Raw genomic sequence first — 21,711 nt, 5'->3', positions numbered from 1 at the left:
TTCCCCTCTTTTAAACTGCTGTAACTTTCTTAACAATGCATGGATATTCATAAAAGTGGCATGTATGGATAGCTAAGAGATTTATCTTTCAAATGAATGCAGTGTCAGTATTATGCAACCATTATGTAATCAATTATGATGCTATTAGTGTAGAAATCTCAGTCTGTGTACTTAAATGAATTTAGCTTTGTCATCTTGGTTGTTAGATAAAAACTAATTAGCATCAATAGTCATTAACAGTAAAGAAATTATGATTTATTATTTCTTCTATAGGTAAAGTATGTAAATAAGTATTAAAAAGTGCCAAAATTGAAATTTTGATATAAAAATGTATCTTTTGTATTGTGCTACCTTAACTATACTTTTTTCTGAATGACTTTTTTTAATTATTTCTTATTCTACTTTTTCCTGGTTCAGATTAAAGTGTCATTTTTGGTATTATTCTTAATTGAATAGTGTTATTAAACTTTTGCTTTACTCCACAGGATCAAAATTGGATGTTTACACTTTTTATTTATTACATTATCAATATATAATACATGTTTTTACAATGTTCTTGAATGATAGCTTTAAACTCACTGTTGATAAGTGCTCAGTATTATATAAGATAACTGGTTTAACCAGTGGAACATATTTCACAGACAAGGAACTTATTTCACCAGGTGAGGAACTAATCTCACAAATCCAGAACTTTTTCATCAAGTAAGGAACAAATCTCATAAACTGAGAACTTATTTCTCCAGTTAAAGTTTGGAACTTATTTCATAGAGATGGAACAAATTATACAGAAATTATCTGTGAATTTTTTTCCCCCAGAACATATTTCCTGTGGAATTCGTTCCATCACAGGAACAAATTTTGGCTCACATCTGTCCCAAGTGAAGTCTGTAATTCACTGGTTGTCGTTTAATTGTTCACAAAATTCCACGTTTACCACATACATTTTAAACTATGTATGTATCATGTGTATGCAATACGTATGCAGTTGGGGATATAAAGAGATTAATTTCTGCAGAGGTGATTAAGTGGTACATAATGACTTGACTATACATGTATTATTTATAATAAACAAATCATTTAAAAATAGTATGTTTTCGAATATCATAAAATAATATAGTCCAAATAATTATGACGTCTGGCAAGGCTATTTTAAATTTTTTCTTGGACGCGGCTCGAAAATGAATAATCAGTCCCTTGCTTTAATGAAAATGAAAAATCTTGCTTCAATAGTGCAGAAAATGAATAATCTGTCCTCTTAGTTTACAAAAAAAAGTAACCGATCAAAAACAAATCCTCCTCCCCCCAGAATATCAAATGGTCGTCCCCTTATCCATTTACCACATACCTAAGGGAGGTACCATTTGATTTTTAGGGGGGGGGGCTAGGATGAAATTTGAAAAAAATAGGCAGGACAGGAGTTTTGAGTAAAAAAAAAAAGGCAGGATGAGCAACTTGGTAAAAAAAAAGGCAGGATGACAATTTGTGTAAAAAGAAGTCAGGATAACTAGTAAAAAAAAAAAGGCAGGACCGAATAGAGTAAAAAATAAAAAGGCAGGACAGAGATTACAACTAAAAAAAAAGCAGGACAAAATTTTTCATCCTAGCCCCCCCCCCCCCCCCCCCCCATAAAAATCAAATGGTAGCTCCCTAACAGTTATTATTGAACTCCAGTCAGTGTGTGTATGAATGTGTAACATTGACTGACACGTTTACCACATACATACCAGTTGTTATTGAACTCCATCGTGTGTATTAATGTGTAACATTGACTTCATATCCATTTACCACATATATCAGTGGCGGATCCAGGGGGAGGGTTCCGGGGATTGGAACCCCCCCCTCTTTTTTTGACGATCAATACATTTGAATGGGGACATATAGTTGGAACCCCCGCTTTGTCCTGTGTTGGGAACCCCCTTTTTTAAATGGCTGGATCCGCCACTGTATATTACGAGGATTTCTTTTTGTCGAGTATCAAGTATCGAGTAACAAAAAGTGAGTATCGAGCTATAAAAAGTGAGTATCGAGTTTTAAAAAGTGAGTAGCGAGTAACAAAAAGCGAGTATCGAGTTATAAAAAGTGAGTATCGAGTTATAAAAAGTGAGTAGCGAGTAACAAAAGGTACTTATCATTTTTATATCAGCGCATCATAGTTCATTACAAAGGATATTCATTTTAATTCATTAATTTAAATTGATTACTTTTACCACATACATCACATTTATAAGGTTTGTCACCAGTGTGCGTTCTTATGTGCCTTCTTAAGTTTGGGCTCTGAGCAAAACTTTTACCACATACATCACATTTATAGGGTTTATCACCAGAGTGTGTTCTTATGTGTATTACTAAGTTTGAATTCTTAGTAAAACTTTTACTAAATGTTTGCACCTGACCTAAGTCATAAATCTGACTGATGTACAGACTCAGTGGTTGTCTTCTCTTTACTAGATGAGCTGTATACTACCAGTGAACGTATTCCTATTTCCCAGTTATCCTTGGGGGATGAACTGATCGATATTTTAATATCAGTTACATGATTTGATTCTTGGTTGTTATGGGGGTCCGTGTCGTGAAGATGAGCTGTAAACTACTAGTGATCATATTCCTGTTTCCCAGCCATCCTTATGGAATGTACTGATTGATAGTTTAGTCTCAGATACATGATTTGTATCTTGAGTGTTAGGGAGTTACCATTTGATTTTTATGGGGGGGGGGGGGGGGGGGCTAGGATGAAATTTGAAAAAAATAGGCAGGACAGGAGTTTTGAGTAAAAAAATAAGGCAGGATGAGCAACTTGGTAAAAAAAACGGCAGGATGACAATTTGTGTAAAAAAAGTCAGGATAAACTAGTAAAAAAAAAAGGCAGGACCAAATAGAGTAAAAAATAAAAAGGCAGGACAGGGATTACAACTAAAAAAAAAAGCAGGACAAAATTTTTCATCCTAGCCCCCCCCCTAAAAATCAAATGGTAGCTCCCTTATGGGGGTCCGTGTAGCAAAGATGAGCTGTAGGCTACTAGTGACCATATTCCTATTTCCCAGTCGTCCTTGGGGAATGAACTGATCGATAGTTTAGTCTCAGATACATGATTTGTATCTTGGTTGTTATGGGGGCCGTGTAGCAAAGATGAGCTGTATACTACCAGTGACCATATTCCAATTTCCCAGTTATCCTTGGGGAATGAACTGATCGATATTTTAGTATCATACATGATTTGTATCTTGGTTGTTATGGGGGCCGTGTAGTGAAGATGAGCTGTAGACTACCAGTGACCATATTCCAATTTCCAAGTCGTCCTTATGGAATGTACTGATTGATAGTTTAGTCTCAGATACATGATTTGTATATTGAGTGTTATGGGGGTCCGTGTAGTGAAGATGAGCTGTAGACTACCAGTGACCATATTCCAATTTCCCAGTTATCCTTGAGGAATGTACTGATTAATATTGTAGTCTTAGATATATGGTTTGTACCTAGGGTGTTATGAGCTTACTATATTTGCATGCTGAAAATTATATATGTGTTCACTGTTGAAGATCGTACTTAGACCTAGTACTTGGGTGTTTCGACGTCATTTCGACTACGGTAGAGTCTACCAATCTCCCATACTGACAGAGTTTTCGTCCTTTTATCCTCTGTATGAAAGTCTCTAGTGATTCAGGGGGTAGGGAATCAGGGGGGGGGGGTCTATCTTCTCCACTCTGCAAATTAATAATGCCCATAGGAATGGGTATTCAATTCACACTAAAACTCCTGTAGAAGAAAGAATTACTTTTTTGTGTCTTTTAGAAGTAGAAGATGCATTTCATTGTACTATAAAATGTACAAAACTAAATATAACTAGAGAACAAATGTTTTTTCAAAATTAGTGAAATAGTTCCCTCTTTTAAATATGACTTATGAAGCAAGATTTAATTTTGTGTATACGTTTCAATGGCGAGATTGATAAAATTAGAATTATTGTTAAATCCATAAGCGACATTTACATGATTTACAATTCTAGAAATGCTTTATTGAGTACTAAATAACTTTGTGTTACCATTACCTCATACATTTTGTCATATATATACACAATGTTTATAAATGTGCTCAGATTGTTTGTGTATAACCAATCTGCATTGTCTTTCAAATTGTATCAATCCTGTGATTTTGAATTTTCAAACCAATAAAATATCTTATCTTATCTCTGTTGAATTAAAAGACTTGCAATGTCATTAACATAGAAAAACCAAAGTTGTCCAGTAGGAAATATTTGAGTGTTGCATTTTAGGTATTATCACCTAGAATGACTAGAGTTATTATACGACCGCAAAATTTGAAAAAATTTTCGTCGTATATTGCTATCACGTCGTCGTCGTCGTCCGAATACTTTTAGTTTTCGCACTCTAACTTTAGTAAAAGTGAATTGAAATCTATGAAATTTTAACACAAGGTTTATGACCACAAAAGGAAGGTTGGTATTGATTTTGGGAGTTTTGGTCCCAACATTTTAGGAATTAGGGGCCAAAAAGGGCCCAAATAAGCATTTTCTTGGTTTTCGCACTATAACTATAGTTTAAGTTAATAGAAATCTATGAAATTTTGACACAAGGTTTATGACCACAAAAGAACGGTTGGGATTGATTTTGGGAGTTTTGGTTTCAACAGTTTAGGAATTAGGGGCCAAAAAAGGGCCCAAATAAGCATTATTCTTGGTTTTCACACAATAACTTTAGTTTAAGTAAATAGAAATCAATGAAATTTAAACACAATGTTAATGACTACAAAAGGAAGGTTGGTATTGATTTTGGGAGTTTAGGTCCCAACAGTTTAGGGATTAGGGGCCAAAAAGGGACCTAAATAAGCATTTTTCTTGGTTTTCGCACCATAACGTTAGTATAAGTAAATAGAAATCTATGAAATTTAAACACAAGGTTTATGACCATAAAAGGAAGGTTGGTATTGATTTTGGGAGTTTTGGTCCCAACAGAATAAGGGGCCCAAAGGGTCCAAAATTAAACTTTGTTTGATTTCATCAAAATTGAATAATTGGGGTTCTTTGAAATGCCGAATCTAACTGTCATGACTGTGTATGTAGATTCTTAACTTTTGGTCCCGTTTTCAAATTGGTCTACATTAAGGTCCAAAGGGTCCAAAATTAAACTTAGTTTGATTTTGACAAAAAATGAATCAGTTAGGTTCTTTGATATGCTGAATCTAAAAATGTACTTAGATTCTTGATTATTGGCCCAGTTTTCAAGTTGGTCCAAATCGGGGTCCAAAATTAAACTTTGTTTGATTTCATCAAAAATTGAATAAATGGGGTTCTTTGATATACCAAATCCTGTTTTCAAATTGGTCTACACTAAAGTCCAAAGGGTCCAAAATTAAACTTAGTCTGATTTTAACAAAAATTGAAATCTTGGGGTTCTTTGATATGCTGAATCCAAAAATATACTTAGATTTTTTTATTATGGGCCCAGTTTTCAAGTTGGTCCAAATCAGGATCTAAAATTATTATATTAAGTATTGTGCAATAGCAAGTCTTTTCAATTGCACAGTATTGCGCAATGGCAAGAAATATCTAATTGCACAATATTGTGAAATAGCAATTTTTTTTTTTAATTAGAGTTATCTTTCTTTGTCCAGAATAGTAAGCAAGAAATATCTAATTGCAAAATATTGTGCAATAGCAAGTTTTTTTTTAATTGGAGTTATCTTTCTTTGTCCAGAATCAACTTAAATCTTTGTTATATACAATATACAATGTATATTCACTTTTTACTACCAACTGATAAATTAAAATAATCTTTACCATTCAGTGATAACAAGCAGTTTTTTTACATCTTAATATTTTATGATGTATTTCAATGAGTAGTTATTGTTGCAAACTCCATTAGAAATTTTAATTGAGATTAGTTTTGGAATAAGGGAAAGGGGGATGTGATTAAAAAAATTGGGTTCAATTTTTCTCATTTGAAATTTCATAAATAAAAAAGAAAATTTTTTCAAACATTTTTTTCAGAGGATTAATATTCAACAGCATAGTGAATTGCTCTAAGAGAAAACAAAAATTTTAAGTTCATTAGAACACATTCATTCTGTGTCAGAAACCTATGCTGTGTCAACTATTTAATCACAATCCAAATTTAGAGCTGAATCCAGCTTGAATGTTGTGTCCATACTTGCCCCAATCGTTCAGGGTTCAACCTCTGCGGACGTATAAAGCTACGCCCTGCGGAGCATCTGGTCTTTCTTTGTACTCATTATTTGTATTTGTATTGCAGGGTCATTTCTTATATTTCACAATAAAACGAATCCATTGATCCTGATTATTTTAATGTACGACCAAAACAACCTGGTTACCATGGTTACTTTTTAAGTTTTATCTTTATGGTGTATTCTCATGTGTCCCTCTAAGTTAAAAGTTCACAGAAGTCTTTCTCTCACACAAGTGACATTCTTAAGGTTTTATCGCCAGTGTGTATTCTCATGTGTCCCTCTAAGTTAAAAGTTCACAGAAGTCTTTCTCTCACACAAGTGACATTCTTAAGGTTTTATCGCCAGTGTGTATTCTCATGTGTCCCTCTAAGTTAAAAGTTCACAGAAGTCTTTCTCTCACATAAGTGACATTCTTAAGGTTGTATCGCCAGTGTGTATTCTCATGTGTCCCTCTAAGTTAGAAGTTCACAGAATTCTTTCTCTCACACAAGTGACATTCATAAGGTTGCATCGCCAGTGTGTATTCTCATGTGTCCCTCTAAGTTAAAAGTTCACAGAAGTCTTTCTCTCACACAAGTGACATTCATAAGGTTGTATCGCCAGTGTGTATTCTCATGTGTCCCTCTAAGTTAGAAGTTCGCCAGTGTGTATTCTCGTGTGTCCCTCTAAGTTAGAAGTTCACAGAAGTTTTTCTCTCACACAAGTGACATTCATAAGGTTTTATAGCCAGTTTGTATTCTCATGTGTCCCTCTAAGTTAGAAGTTCACAGAACTCTTTCTCTCACACAAGTGACATTCATAAGGTTTTATCGCCAGTGTGTATTCTCATGTGTCCCTCTAAGTTAGAAGTTCACAGAACTCTTTCTCTCACACAAGTGACATTCATAAGGTTTTATCGCCAGTGTGTATTCTCATGTGTCCCTCTAAGTTAGAAGTTTACAGAAGTCTTTCTCTCACACAAGTGACATTCATAAGGTTTTATCGCCAGTGTGTATTCTCATGTGTCCCTCTAAGTTAGAAGTTCACAGAAGTATTTCTCTCACACAAGTGACATTAATAAGGTTTTATCGCCAGTGTGTATTCTCATGTGTCCCTCTAAGTTAGAAGTTCATAGAAGTCTTTCTCTCACACAAGTGGCATTCATAAGGTTTTATCGCCAGTGTGTATTCTCATGTGTCCCTCTTAGTTAGAAGTTCACAGAAGTCTTTCTCTCACACAAGTGGCATTCATAAGGTTTTATCGCCAGTGTGTATTCTCATGTGTCCCTCTAAGTTAGAAGTTCACAGAAGTCTTTCTCTCACACAAGTGACATTCATAAGGTTGTATCGCCAGTGTGTATTCTCATGTGTCCTTCTAAGCTATGAAGTTTACAGAACTCTTTTCACTAGTGGCATTTAAAAGGTTTTATCGCCAGTGTGTGTTCGCATATGTTTCTGTTACATTCCAGTCTGGCTAAATCCTGTATCACATTGAACACATTTAGAAGTATAAAAAAGAAGACGTGGTAAGACAGACCAAAATGACCATAAATAAACAACTATAGGTAACTGTGCGGTCTTCCACCATGAGCAAAGCCCATATCTCATAGTCAGCTATAAAAGTGACAATGTAAAACAATTCAAACGAGAAAACTAACGGTTTTATTTATATAAAAAATGAACGAAAACAAATATGTAACACATAAACAAACGAAAACCATTAAGGTTTATCTCCCGTGTGTGTTTTCCTGTGCCTATGTAAACTTGAAGGATCACTAAACACTTTATCACACACATGACATTTATAAGGTTTATCACCAGTGTGGATTCGCATGTGTCTCTGTAATCCTCCGGTCTGACTAAATCCTGTACCACATTCAACGCATTTATAAGGTTTATCTCTGATGTGTATTTTCCTGTGCCTATGTAAATTTGAACGATCGTTAAACCCTTTATCACACACTAGACATTTATAAGGTTTATCACCAGTGTGTATTCTCATGTGTCTCTCTAATCCACCACGTTCGCATAACTCTTTACCACATAAATCACATTTATAAGATATATCACCAGTGTGGATTCTCATGTGTCTCTGTAATTCCTTGGTCTGACTAAATCCTGTACCACATTGAACACATTTATAAGGTGTATCTCTTAAGTGTAATCTCCTGTGCCTATGTACACTTGAACGATCACTAAACGTTTTATCACACACGTGACACTTATAGGGATTATCACCTGTGTGAATTCTCATGTGTGACTCTAAGCCACGTCGTTCGCTGAACTCCTTACCACATACATCACATTTATAAGGTTTATCACCAGTATGTGTTTTCATATGTATCTTTAAGTTGGAACTTTGAGCAAAACCTTTACTGCATACACCACATTTATAAGGTTTATCACCAGTGTGTGTTCTCGTGTGAATCTGTAAACTTGTATTATACCTAAACCCTTTACTACATATATCACAGTTATAAGGTTTCTCATCAGTATGCGTTCTTGTATGATTCTGTAAACTTGAAATGTTCCTAAACACTTTACCACATACATCACATTTATAAGGTTTATCACCAGTATGTATTCTCATGTGGCCATTCAAGTTTGAACTTTCACCAAACCCTTTACCACAGACATCACATTTATACGGTTTATCACCAGTATGTATTCTCATGTGTACATTCAAGTTTGAACTTTCAGCAAACCCTTTACCACAGACATCACATTTATACGGTTTATCACCAGTATGTATTCTCATGTGTCCTTTCAAGTTTGAACTTTGACCAAACCCTTTACCACATATTTCACATGTATACAGTTTCTCGCTAGTGTGTGAACTCATGTCTCTGAATACACCCTTTTAAGTTTACAATTATAGATACAATGTCAATGCATGTTCATGCATCTTTTTAGTATGTGTTGTTCCTGCAACCATGCAGTATCACTATGTGTTATTACATGTATTAAACTCTGCAGTATACAATGTATGTTCTGATATGCTCCACTAACTCAGCAGTATGTGACTTCATGTTTTCCTTTATCATACAGCAGAAATATCATTCTTACAATGTTTCAATATAAACTGAACTGTGTTTGGTCAAGGGAGGTAATAACAGATCTAATGGAGGTACATGTAATTAGAGATTTATCTCTATTTTGTTGGTTTTTTTATGTTTGACAATATACATGATATATTGGTTTCTGTACACTCTAGATCTTGGCCAACTTATTTTCTCTGAGTTGCCTGGAGTCTGAAAAAAAAAGAAATTAATTATTATAAAACCAATTTTACTAGATTTAAATATTCACGTTTCACAAGAAGAACATCAATTTAAAATTTACAAAAGATATGAGTTTTAAGTTCCTCCTCATTTCCTTATTTTTCATATTCAATTTTTTGAAAAGCTATTTATTTTGCCCCCTTCTAATATGTGTATTGTCTGCTCTATGGTGTGGTTGATGTCTCTTTGATGGCACATTCCCCATTTCCATTCTCAATTTTAGATATTTCTAAACTCGTTTTCTATGCTATTATGTGACTGTAATAACTTCAGGAACATGAGGAAAGATTAATAAGCTCTCTAAACATGTTAACCCCTGTGGTTTTTTTTTCAAGCAGTCATTGGTCATTGAAACTTGAAAATTAGGTCAAGGACAATGCATGGATATTTGGCAAAGAGAAACTTAAACTGTAATACAAAGACTTTACTTTGTATTACAGATATATTAAGATACATGCACCTGCATACAAGGTATCAAGCATCCATGTCTTCCAGCTTCTGAAATATTCATAATGCTTCATACAAATAGTTTACGCCATTGCCACTGTCAAATTATTACATTAATTACCTCTCTCATTCTGCAATTTTTGTTGGACATGTTGAAGGCAAGACAAAGATAATTTTAAAATGAAATCCTAGGGTAATTTTCAAAAATGTTTTTTTTTCAATTTTTCACTTATGGACTCATCATTCACTAAAATCCTACTGTTATCTCCCTGGATTATTTTGGGGATTTTTTACTTATACAGTGAAACCTGTTTAAACTGAACCTCTTCGGGACTTAAGATTTGTTCTATTTCAGCAGATGTTTGGCTTTATCAGGTTCACAAAGCATGTTATTTGATATGACAGTCAAGGGTACTAAATGACAAGTTAATTTTATTTACTTGAACAAGTAAAATAAATATACACATTTAAGTAAATATATAATGTTTGAATAATCTCCCCTTAATTTTCTCAAAAATTTACTTGTATAATTTAATTTTTCTTACAATCCCACAAAAATCCTCAAGTTTTGAGATGTAAATTATTCCTTTAATGATTTATCACAGGTTTGCTCAAATTTTTTCATTAAAGTTCAATGTTTCATCTTATTAATTCATCAAAGAAACTGATTGAGCAAAGCTCTTATATATTTGCTAAGGCCTTCAAAAATTGCTCCTGTGGGGCTTGTAAATGAGCAGTGTTATGAAGATAACACTAACAGACAAATGGGATTTTCATTGTCCATGAAATTACACTTAAATGATTAGTAAAGACATCTGCAAAGGGTACACAAGTTAAAATTCTATTAGAGCAAAGAAATCTTAAGAATTCAAGAAAAGAAGGAAAGGATGACTTTTTTTACTTATACAAGTAAAAAATTCTGAATGTCTAAGGGACATAACTAAGCCAATTTTTTTACCTATACAAGTAAATAAAATTCACTTGTATAAGTATCCTACAAATTTACTTATATGTGTATATCTTTTTTTACTTGTTCAAGTAAAAAAAAATTACTTTAATAAGTAGTACCCCTGACTGTACATATGACGGTTCTTTCAGACATGTTTGGTTTATACAGGTTTTTTCGGTTTAATATGCAGGAATCACTTTAGCCAGGTTTCATTGTATATAGATATAGGAAGATGTGGTATGAGTGCCAATGAGACAACTCTCCATCCAAATAACAATTTATAAAAGTAAATTCTCATTTACTGTCATCTATATAGTCTATAGCCAAAATTGAAGATTTGAAAGAGTCAACTAGCGTAAGGTACAAATTTGTTTCTGTTATTAATAATTAATAATTTCCATATTACAAAATATATGATGAATGCTATATCAATATTGCACATTAGGCGTTCCATAGACACATTTCTTCAACATCTGTGTAAATAATTTAAAAACCCTTACAGCACTGTAAATATCTGTAAATATTTTAAAACCATATATCCCCAAGTGGGAGTGCTCCGATATATAACGGAGGAATCTACCTGAACAGAACAGAACTTCGTTCTGTCATGAATGTCTGTTGTTTTGAAATCAAGTATGAAAACACTGACATCAAAAATAAGCTACATAAGTAATAATTGTTTACTTACAAGTTAATATATTTTTTTTTGAATCACACACAAAATCAAGTCACGTAAGATAATGTATTATTCGCAGCCAGATAAATAACAATACCAAAGGGAGATAACGAATTTACTAATAAGTATGGAACGCCTGGTGTAACAAAGTAGTCTGCATTTTTTACCCACGGAAGTGCACTTAGTTAGGACTGGTGATTCTGCTTTTTATACCAGTGACATATTTACACCATACAAATAAAAGATAAAATATTAAAATAGTGTTAATAATTTATATTTATTACTTATTTTTATACGACCGCAAAAATTGAAAAAAAAATGGTATATATTGGTATCATGGATGATGCGAACTCCAAAACAGTGGTTACGTCCTCTTTACTACGCTATGTTGACTTTATCCTGGTCCCCCGTACTCACCATTGGCGGATCCAGGGGGTGTCCGGGGGTTGGACCCCCCCCCTTTTTTGTTGGCCGATCAAGGCCTTTGAATGGGGACATATAGTTGGGACCCCCCCCCCTTTTTTAAAATGGCTGGATCCGCCCCTGCTCACATTCCAGGTATTAGCTATAAGCAATACTCTCTCACGATATTGGTGTATGACTTTGCATGCGTGTAGCTACGTTTACGTCAAAACGTCCGGGCGTACACTTGAATTATGAAAATAAAACAAATAATCGACATGCATAGAATAAGAAAAACCGGTCAAAAACACATCAGCCTTGTGTTTCTTTTTTTAATGGATTGTAATTTTGAATAAAAAGGGATAAATTTACTCAAATAGATCCTTTAAGGTGGTACCCAACACTTTCACTAAAACTAATTTGGCTCGTTTAAATTTCATAAAATTTTGACAAAAGTATTTACTTTGACTCTTTTAAAAAAATATAAAAAAAATCAAAAAATTTGAACCAAGCGTTTTATCAGAAAAATCATACTGAGCAGTTTGACAAACACTAATTTTGATCATTGAGAAGCTTAATATTCCCTTAACAACACAATGTCATTAAAACGTTTAGGTGATTTTACAGAGTTATCTCCCTGTAGTGTTAGCCAATAGGTACCACCTTAATATATTTGTTCGAATCTTTTGTAAAAGTCTGAATCCACCATGAATTCTACGTACTTTTCTTATATTTAAAGCAATTCACTTTCTGCTCAGATTCGATATGCTGTTTGTATTTTTGTCGAGCCTGTGATTTATGTCCCAAAAGCGAGACAAAGCGGCTAAAACCAGATCAATCGTATTATACGTCTCTGATGGAATGTATACAATAACTCTTTTTTTTTTACACAATTTAAACTTTATATCGATTCATTGCCTGGATTTAGCTTTAAATATTGAATTAAAAAAATAAATAAAAATGAAATCATATTCAATGATCGAAATTCATTTAAATTAAAATTTGAATCAGAATATTTCTTTGAAATAATTATAGAAACATATAAATATTTGAATGCCTTTTAAACAAAAAATATTTTTTTAAAGAAATTTTCATAATATTCATATTTTTTTTCTTAAGTTTATTATGAAACATACTTCTTCTGATTTGACACGGGAAGGAGAAGATATTTATTTGTACATTTATGAAAACTTTTGTATATCACAAAATTTAAACTCTGGTAATACATGTATACACACTGACATGATGTTGAATGTCACCTGGTTGCTTTTGGTTTGCACGTCTACCTGACAATATATTATGATGTAACATTATAACCCGAGTTAGATTTCACCTGTTCGGTCAAGGAATGAAATTTTAAAGGTATAGAATATTTATCTATTATAATTGGACATTGTTTTTTTTTTCTCTTAGGATGAAAACATTTTTTTTGTTCTAAAAGGAATGTATAAATATATTTCTAAAGAAAGATAAAATATACAGAAAACTTGAAAAACATTTTTAAAAAAAGAAGAGATTTTTTTTTATTATAGATATTGTAAACTATTTTCTGGTAATAGTATCTCCTGGATGAATATCTGTCAAAATAAATGTTCCAATGTCACGCTTGAAATATTTTTTTTTATTAAGAAATTTTGAGATCAATGATATCGAAATATCACTGAAGGAAAATAACAGAAACATTAGAGATTCTTTATGAAAAATTAGATATAATCTAGGAAAGTCTTACTATAGAAATCATTGATTTAATGCAACATTTCCATATGATACATCAGCCGCCATTTTGAAAAATCTCGGAAAATTCCCTTTTTTAAATCGATGTTTGACCGAATTTGCCCTGAAATTAAACTGTTTTAAGTAGTATTCTTCGCTAGCTATATGTTTGAATATACTTAATCGGACTTCTCTTGAACTGAATTTTAATGTGCGTATTGTTATTCTTTTACTTTTCTACATTGGCTAGAGGTATAGGGGGAGGGTTGAGATCTCATAAACATGTTTAACCCCGCCGCAATTTTGCGCCTGTCCCAAGTCAGGAGCCTCTGGCCTTTGTTAGTCTTGTATGATTTTAAATTTTAGTTTCTTGTGTATAATTCGGAGTTCAGTATGACGTCCATTATCACTGTACTATTATGCATATTTTAGGGGCCAGCTGAAGGACACCTACGGGTGCGGGAATTCTCGCTACATTGAAGACCCATTGGTTGCCTTCGGCTGTTGTTTGCTCTATGGTCGGGTGGTTGTCGCTTTGACATATTCACCATTTCCTTTCTCAATTTTATTAATCGATTTGCAAAGTTTGTGTTTTATTTACAGAATTTCTTTATTTCTTGTAAAAGTAGACATGGGTATCGGTAATTTAGCATTGAGTCAACGGAGAAATGACAAGAAAAAGTGCATGTTTTACGATTCCGATTTTACCGAATTTAATCAAAAATTAAACTGTTAGGACCAACATTGTTTGATAGAAATATGTTTGAATATCAAGGATTGATTTGCAAAAGTAAGAAAACGGATCAGGTGTATGAGAAAATTAAACTTTATTGAAGCATATATGCATTTTATATGGGAAAATATAATACAAAATGGCGGCTATTGTACGTCACAAAAGTCACGTGATGTCTTATACTTAGTTGGATATTTAGGTTCCGAATGTGGATAAAGTCTTTTGAATGACTCTCCGTGAAATTTTACGAAAGTTGTACAGAAACTGTTTATGATCAAAAGAGTATTCAGAGCAATATAATAATGCAATTATATCGTTAATTTTCCCGCATTTTAAGGACAAAATGTATAAATTTCTTTCTGCAATTAATAAGTGGTCGCAGTTTGGGCTTACATTTTGTTATTTCTCAATTACATTAACTACTTGTCGAACCTTCATCGAAATTTATGAAAATGCCGAAGAAGCTTTTCCTATGACTAATGTCTAAAGCTAAAATTTGAAAGCATTTGTTTTCGTCCATTTTTCGGTTCTTTTCTGATAGACAGATAACCGGACTCTGTTTTACATGCTCAATTTATAATCCTTCATAGATTGTCGTGAAATATTATTACAAAATTTAACCAAAAGAAATAAACCATTTAGATTAAAAAGTGTGTTGTTATCAATGATTTTTTAATGACAGGAATCATTATGGTATCTCATTTTCGATAGCTTCGAGAGGTCGCCAAGGTTCGGGCGTACACGTAAAAATGACCCAGTACGCCACTGATTCTGATGTGCAAGACAATAACAATCAAAACTAAGGAGTAAACAAAGACTCACAGAACCAAAGGACATTTACATCAACAGTTATAAATAATAATTAAGAAACAACACGAATTCCACTAAAAACCGGGAGTGAAATCAGGTGCACCGGAAGATTAAGCATTTCCTGCACCGTATACATGTATACGGCACCCGTCGAGTTATTTCTTTGTTCAGTTCGGTAATGATGGAATACGGCAAGCCGTTTTGCTATTTATTCTTACTTCAAGATATCTCATAAACTTTATAAGATATCTTTATACGACCGCAGAGGTTGAACCCTGAATGGTTGGGGCAAGTATTGACACAACATCCAAGCTGGATTGAGCTCTAAATTTGGATTGTGATTAAATAGTTGACACAGCATAGGTTTCTGACACAGAATGAATGTGGTCTATTAAACTTAAAATTTGTTTTTTGCCTTTGAGCAATTCACTATGCTGTTGAATATTAATCCTCTCAAAAAAATGTTTGAAGAAATTTTCTTTTTATTTATGAAATCTGAAATGAGAAATTGACCCCCCCCCTTTTTTTCACATCCCCCTTTCCCTTATTCCAAAACTGATCTCAATTTAAATTTCTTATGGAGTTTGCAACAATAACTACTCATTTAAATACATCATAAAATATTTAAAAAATGTAAAAAAAGTGCTTGTTATCACTGAATGGTAAAGATTGTTTTAATTTATCAGTTGGTAGTAAAAGTGAATATACATTGTATATTGTATAAAACAATGATTTAATTTGATTCAACTACTATTCTGGACAAAGAAAGATAGCTCCAATTGAAAATTTCTTGCTATTGCCAAATATTGTGCAATTAGATATGTCTTGCTATTGTGCAATACTGTGCAATTGAAAATACTTGCTAATGCACAATACTGTGCAATTGAAGATTTTTTGCTATTGTGCAATATTGTGCAATTGAAAATTTCTTACTGTTGCACAATTGAAGATTTCTTGCTATTACTGAATACTGTGCAATTGAAAATTTCTTGCTATTGCACAATACTTAATATAATAATTGAGTATCCTTCCTGATTTGGACCAACTTGAAAACTGGGCCCATTATCAAAAATCTAAGTACATGTTTAGATTCAGCATATCAAAGAAGCCCAAGAATTCATTTTTTGTTAAAATCAAACTTTGTTTAATTTTGGACCCTTTGGACTTTAATGTAGACTCATTTGAAAACGGGCCCAAAAATTAAGAATCTACATACACAGTTAGATTTGATATATCAAAGAACCCCAATTATTCAATTTTTGATGAAATCAAACAAAGTTTAATTTTGGACCCCGATTTGGACCAACTTGAAAACTGGGCCCATAATCAAAAATCTAAGTACATTTTTAGATTCAGCATATCAAAGAACCACACGGATTCAATTTTTGTTAAAATCAAACTAAGTTTAATTTTGGACCCTTTGGACCTTAATGTAGACCAATTTGAATATGGGACCAAAAATTAAGAAATTAAGTTTAATTTTGGACCCTTTGGGCCCCTTATTCCTAAACTGTTGGGACCAAAACTCCCAAAATCAATCCCAACCTTCCGTTTATGGTCATAAACCTTGTGTTTAAAATTCATAGATTTCTATTTACTTAAACTAAAGTTATGGTGCGAAAACTAAGAAAAATGCTTATTTGGGCCCCTTTTTGGCCTCTTATTCCTAAACTGTTAGAATCTCAACTCCCAAAATCAATCCCAACCTTCCTTTTGTGGTCATAAACCTTGTGTTGAAATTTCATACATTTCTATTTACTTCAAATAAAGTTATAGTGCGAAAACCGAAAGTATTCGGACCAAGACGAAGACGCTGACGCCAACGTGATACCAATATACGACCAAAAAATTTTCAATTTTTGCGGTCGTATAATAAGATATCTCATAATAATGAAATTATATAAGATATCTTATATATTATATAAGATATCTTATATATTATAGGAGATATCTTATATATTATACTTTTTTATAGGAGATATCTTGTATATTATAGGAGATATCTTATATATTATAGGAGATATCTTATTTAGTTTATAAGATATCTCCTAAAGTTTGTAAGATATCTTATAAAGTTTAAAAGATATCTCATTTATAATATATAGTTTATCAGATATCTTATTTATAATATATAGTTTATCAGATATCTTATTTAATATAATATATAGTTTATCAGATATCTTATATAATTGTCTTTCTAAGATATCTCATCAACTGTATCAGATATCTTATAAACTATATCAGATATTTTATAAACTATATAAGATATCTTATAAACTATATAAGATATCTTTTATAAAAATTGTTTATAAGATATCTCATATACTTTATAAGATATCTTATAAACTTTAGAAGATATCTTATAAAGTATTAACGATATCATATAAACTTTATGAGATATCTTATATAACATTAAAGATATCTTATATAATATATGAGATATCTTATAAAAATGAAATTATATAAGATATCTTATATATTAAAGGAGATATCTTATATATTAAAGGAGATATCTTATATGTTATATAAGATATCTTATATATTATAGGAGATATCTTATATATTATAGGAGATATCTTGAAATTCGAATAAATAGTAAAACGGCTTGCCATAATGGAAGGTTCATATGACTGAGGAAGAATATCAGATATGAGTTATGACACACTTTTGTCAAAATGGCCATTCAGCTCATGATGGCGACCGTAAATTTCTTGAGTGATGAACTTACTTTGATTGGTTCATAGCCCTGTCTTAGCAACTTTTGAGAAAGCAGTATTCCTTGTTCAACAAAATCAACGTACTTTGCGCTATATCTAGAGTAGCATTGACACACATTAATAGGTCTCTTGTGAAGAGTTGTCTCATTGGCAATCATACCACATCTTCTTGTTTTACAACCCATTTACCACATACATTTCAGTTATAATTTATCACCAGAGTGTGTTCTGATGTGTACAAATTCATTTATAATTTATTACTAATGTGTGCTCTGATGTATAAAATTGACTAATCCATTTAACACATACATTTTATATATAATTTATTACCATGATTACTAATGTGTGCTCTGATCATGTCTAAAGTTAACTAATCCATTTACAACATACATGTAGTACAAATGTAACAGCTTACATTTCATTTATAATTACACCATTGTGTGTTCTGATGCGTACAACATGTACAATTATGCATTTACCACATTCATTTCAGTTATAATTTTTCTCCAGAGTGTGTTTTGATGTTCAACATTGTCTTACAAATTTACCACATACAATTCATTTTTAATTTATCACCAATGTGTGTTCTGATGTTTAACATTGTCTTACAAATTTACCACATACATTTCATTTATAATTTATCACCAATGTGTGTTCTGATGTTTAACATTGTCTTACAAATTTACCACATACATTTCATTTATAATTTATCACCAATGTGTATTCTAATGTTTACCATTGACCTACCAATAAACCACATACATTTCATTTATAATTTATCACCAATGTGTGTTCTAATGTTTACCATTGACCTACCAATAAACCACATACATTTCATTTATAATTTATCACCAATGTGTGTTCTAATGTTTAACATTGACCTGCCAATAAACCACATACATTTTATTTTGAATTTATTACTAAAATGTGCTATGATGTTTAACATTGTCTTACAAATTTACCACATACATTTCATTTATAATTTATCACCAATGTGTGTTCTAATGTTTAACATTGTCTTACCAATTTGCCACGTACATTTCATTTCACAGATATTCATCACCAATATGTGTTCTGATGTGTACATTTGACTTAGACTTATCAATTTACCACATACATTTCATTTATAATTTATGACTAATATGTGCTCTGATGTGTAACATAGACTACCGGTAACCAATAAACCACATACATTTCATTTTTAATTTATACCTAATGTGTGCTCTGATGTGTATCATTGACTAACCTATTTATCACATACATTTCATTTATAATTTATGACTAATGTGTGCTCTTATGTCTCAAATTAACTAATCAATTTACCACAGTTACATTTCATTTATAATTAAGACACCATAGTGTGTTCTGATCAGATGTTTACATTTTACTTGCACATAAACCACATACATTTCATTTAACAAATGTCATGAATATGTGCTCTGATATCTAAAATTAACTAATCAGTTCACCACATCATTTGCACATAGTCACATTTCATTTAAAATTAAAAACCATTGTGTGTTCTGGTGCGTACAATTGACCATTTACCACACCCATTACATTTATAATTTATCACCAATGTGTGTTCTGGTGTTTAACAATGTCTAACCAATAAACCACATACATTTTAATGACAAGTATTATTAGTTCTCATGTGAGTCTGGAATTTTGAATTATCACTAAGCCCTTTACCACGTATAATCCCATTTTTCAGGTTCATCACCAGTGTGTGTTTTCATATGTGTATCTAAGTTTATTCTTTGATTAAACGCTTTACCACAAGTATCACATTTATAAGGTGCATAACCAGTATGTGTTCTCATGTGTATGTGCAAGTTTGAAGAAACGCCAAACCCTTTGCCACATATTTCACATTCATACGGTTTATCACCACTGTGTGTTCTCATGTGTGTCTTTAAGTTTGAACTCTGAGCAAAACTTTTACTGCATACATCACATTTATAAGGTTTATCACCAGTGTGTTTTCTTATGTGTATCACTAAGGTTGAACTATGAGCAAAACTTTTACCACATATACCACATGTAATATTAGGTTTATCACCAGTATGTGATTTCATCTTTTGTAAGTTTGAACTAAGACTAAACTCTTTATCTATAAACGGTTTTTCATCAACATGATCAATATGTGTTCTCATGTGTTTCTGCAAGGCTGATCTATGAGCAAACTCTAAATCACATATATTACATGTTTCGGGTTCATCACCAATATCTGATTTCATCTTTTGTAAGTTTGAACTACATGTATGACTACACTCTTCATCTTTGTGTGTTCTCATGTGTTTCTTAAATGTTGAATCATTAGCACATGTATAACGTTTATTATTAGTGTGTGTTCTTGAGTGTCTCTGCATTGTTGAATTTTGAGCAAACCCTTTACCACATACATCACATTTATACGGTTTGTCACCAGTATGTATTCTCATGTGTCTCTGCATATCATTACTTTGAGTAAATCCTTTACCACATATATCACATATATAAGGTTTATCACCAGTATGTGTTCTAATATGTCTCCATAAGCTTGGACTTTGAGTGAACCCTTTACCACAGATATTACATGTAAACGGTTTATCACCAGTGTGGGTTCTTTTGTGTATCCCTAAGGCTGAACTTTGAGCAAACTCTTTACCACACATATCACATTTATATGGTTTATCACCAGTGTGTGTTCTCATGTGACTGTTTAAGTTTGAACAGTCAGCAAAAGTTTTACCACATACATCACAATTATAAGGTTTAACACCAGTGTGTGTTCTTATGTGTCTTCCTAGGGCTGTACCATTAGCAAATCCTTTACCACACATATCACATGTATTGGGTTTATCAACAGTAAGTGATTTCCCCATAAATTGTAAGTTAAAACTAAAACTAAATTTATCACCTATTTTAGGTTTATCATTCGAGGGTATTATAGTCTGTCTCTGCAAAAGCTGGCTCTGACGCAATGCCTGAACGACATACATTTCACTAATTTGGTTTATCATCAGTGTGTTCTCATATGAATCTTCGAGTGTGTTGCTTAAATTCTCCATTGTGTGTTTTCACAGATTGGTCCAACTCGGTACAATATTTGTTCGTGCGTTTCTTTTCTAATGCAGCATTAATATCCTGATTATTTCCTCCAGGATGGAAGGTGAGTTTCCAATATATAATAAACTGTAGCTGGATCAAGGGAGATAATTACAGACTTTTTTCTGATCTTGTGATGTCCTACAATTCATTGGTTTCTGTACACTGTTTTTCACCTAATTTTCTTCGAGTGGGATGGAATCTATACAATAATAATAAAAGAAAGTTAAGGTGGTACCTAACACTACAGGGAGATAACTCTGTAAAATCAGCTGAACGTTTTAATTACGTTGTGTTGTTAAGGGAATATTAAGCTTCTCAATGATCAAAATAAGTGTTTGTCAAACTGCTATATAACCAGTGTAATTTTTCTGATAAAATGGTTGGTTCAAAATTTTTGAAATTTTTATATTTTTGAAAGAGGGTCAAAGTAAATACTTTGTCAAAATTTTAAGAAAATTTAACGAGCCAAATTAATTTTAGTTAAAGTGTTGGGTACCACCTTAAGTATCATACAAACATATATTTAGATTTATGAATTAAAGTTTCACAAGGGAAAATCAATAAAAAAATATTTTAAAAAGGGATGATCAATATTAATGGTACTTTTTGTTAATTTTTTACTTTTGAACTTGAAGAGGCTAAATTGACATTTTTGGTAAATAATTATTTTTCTAAATATATGATAATCATATTATCAAATTATTTTACAGT

The 21,711-nt window shown here is 32.2% G+C and overlaps 1 protein-coding gene across 1 annotated transcript in view; it reads right to left on the bottom strand.

Moving 5' to 3' along the window:
* LOC139494075 (zinc finger protein 721-like) overlaps positions 1 to 21,096 on the bottom strand; it is a 33,892-nt gene extending 12,796 nt beyond the window's left edge. Inside the window, exons 1-3 of the mRNA XM_071282246.1 lie at positions 19,599 to 21,096; positions 7,961 to 9,036; positions 2,208 to 2,368 (exon numbers count right to left, since the gene is read on the bottom strand). Coding sequence (XP_071138347.1) covers positions 2,208 to 2,368; positions 7,961 to 9,036; positions 19,599 to 20,960 — 2,599 coding nt within the window. The 5' untranslated portion in view covers positions 20,961 to 21,096. The remainder of the gene's footprint in view (positions 1 to 2,207; positions 2,369 to 7,960; positions 9,037 to 19,598) is intronic.
* Between the last annotated feature and the right edge of the window lie 615 nt (positions 21,097 to 21,711).

The sequence above is a fragment of the Mytilus edulis genome, chromosome 11 (assembly GCF_963676685.1).
Source record: "Mytilus edulis chromosome 11, xbMytEdul2.2, whole genome shotgun sequence".
NCBI classification, from domain to species: Eukaryota; Metazoa; Mollusca; class Bivalvia; order Mytilida; family Mytilidae; genus Mytilus; species Mytilus edulis.
Note: the sequence above shows the minus strand (reverse complement) of the source record. Positions and strands in the feature narration are given on the sequence as shown.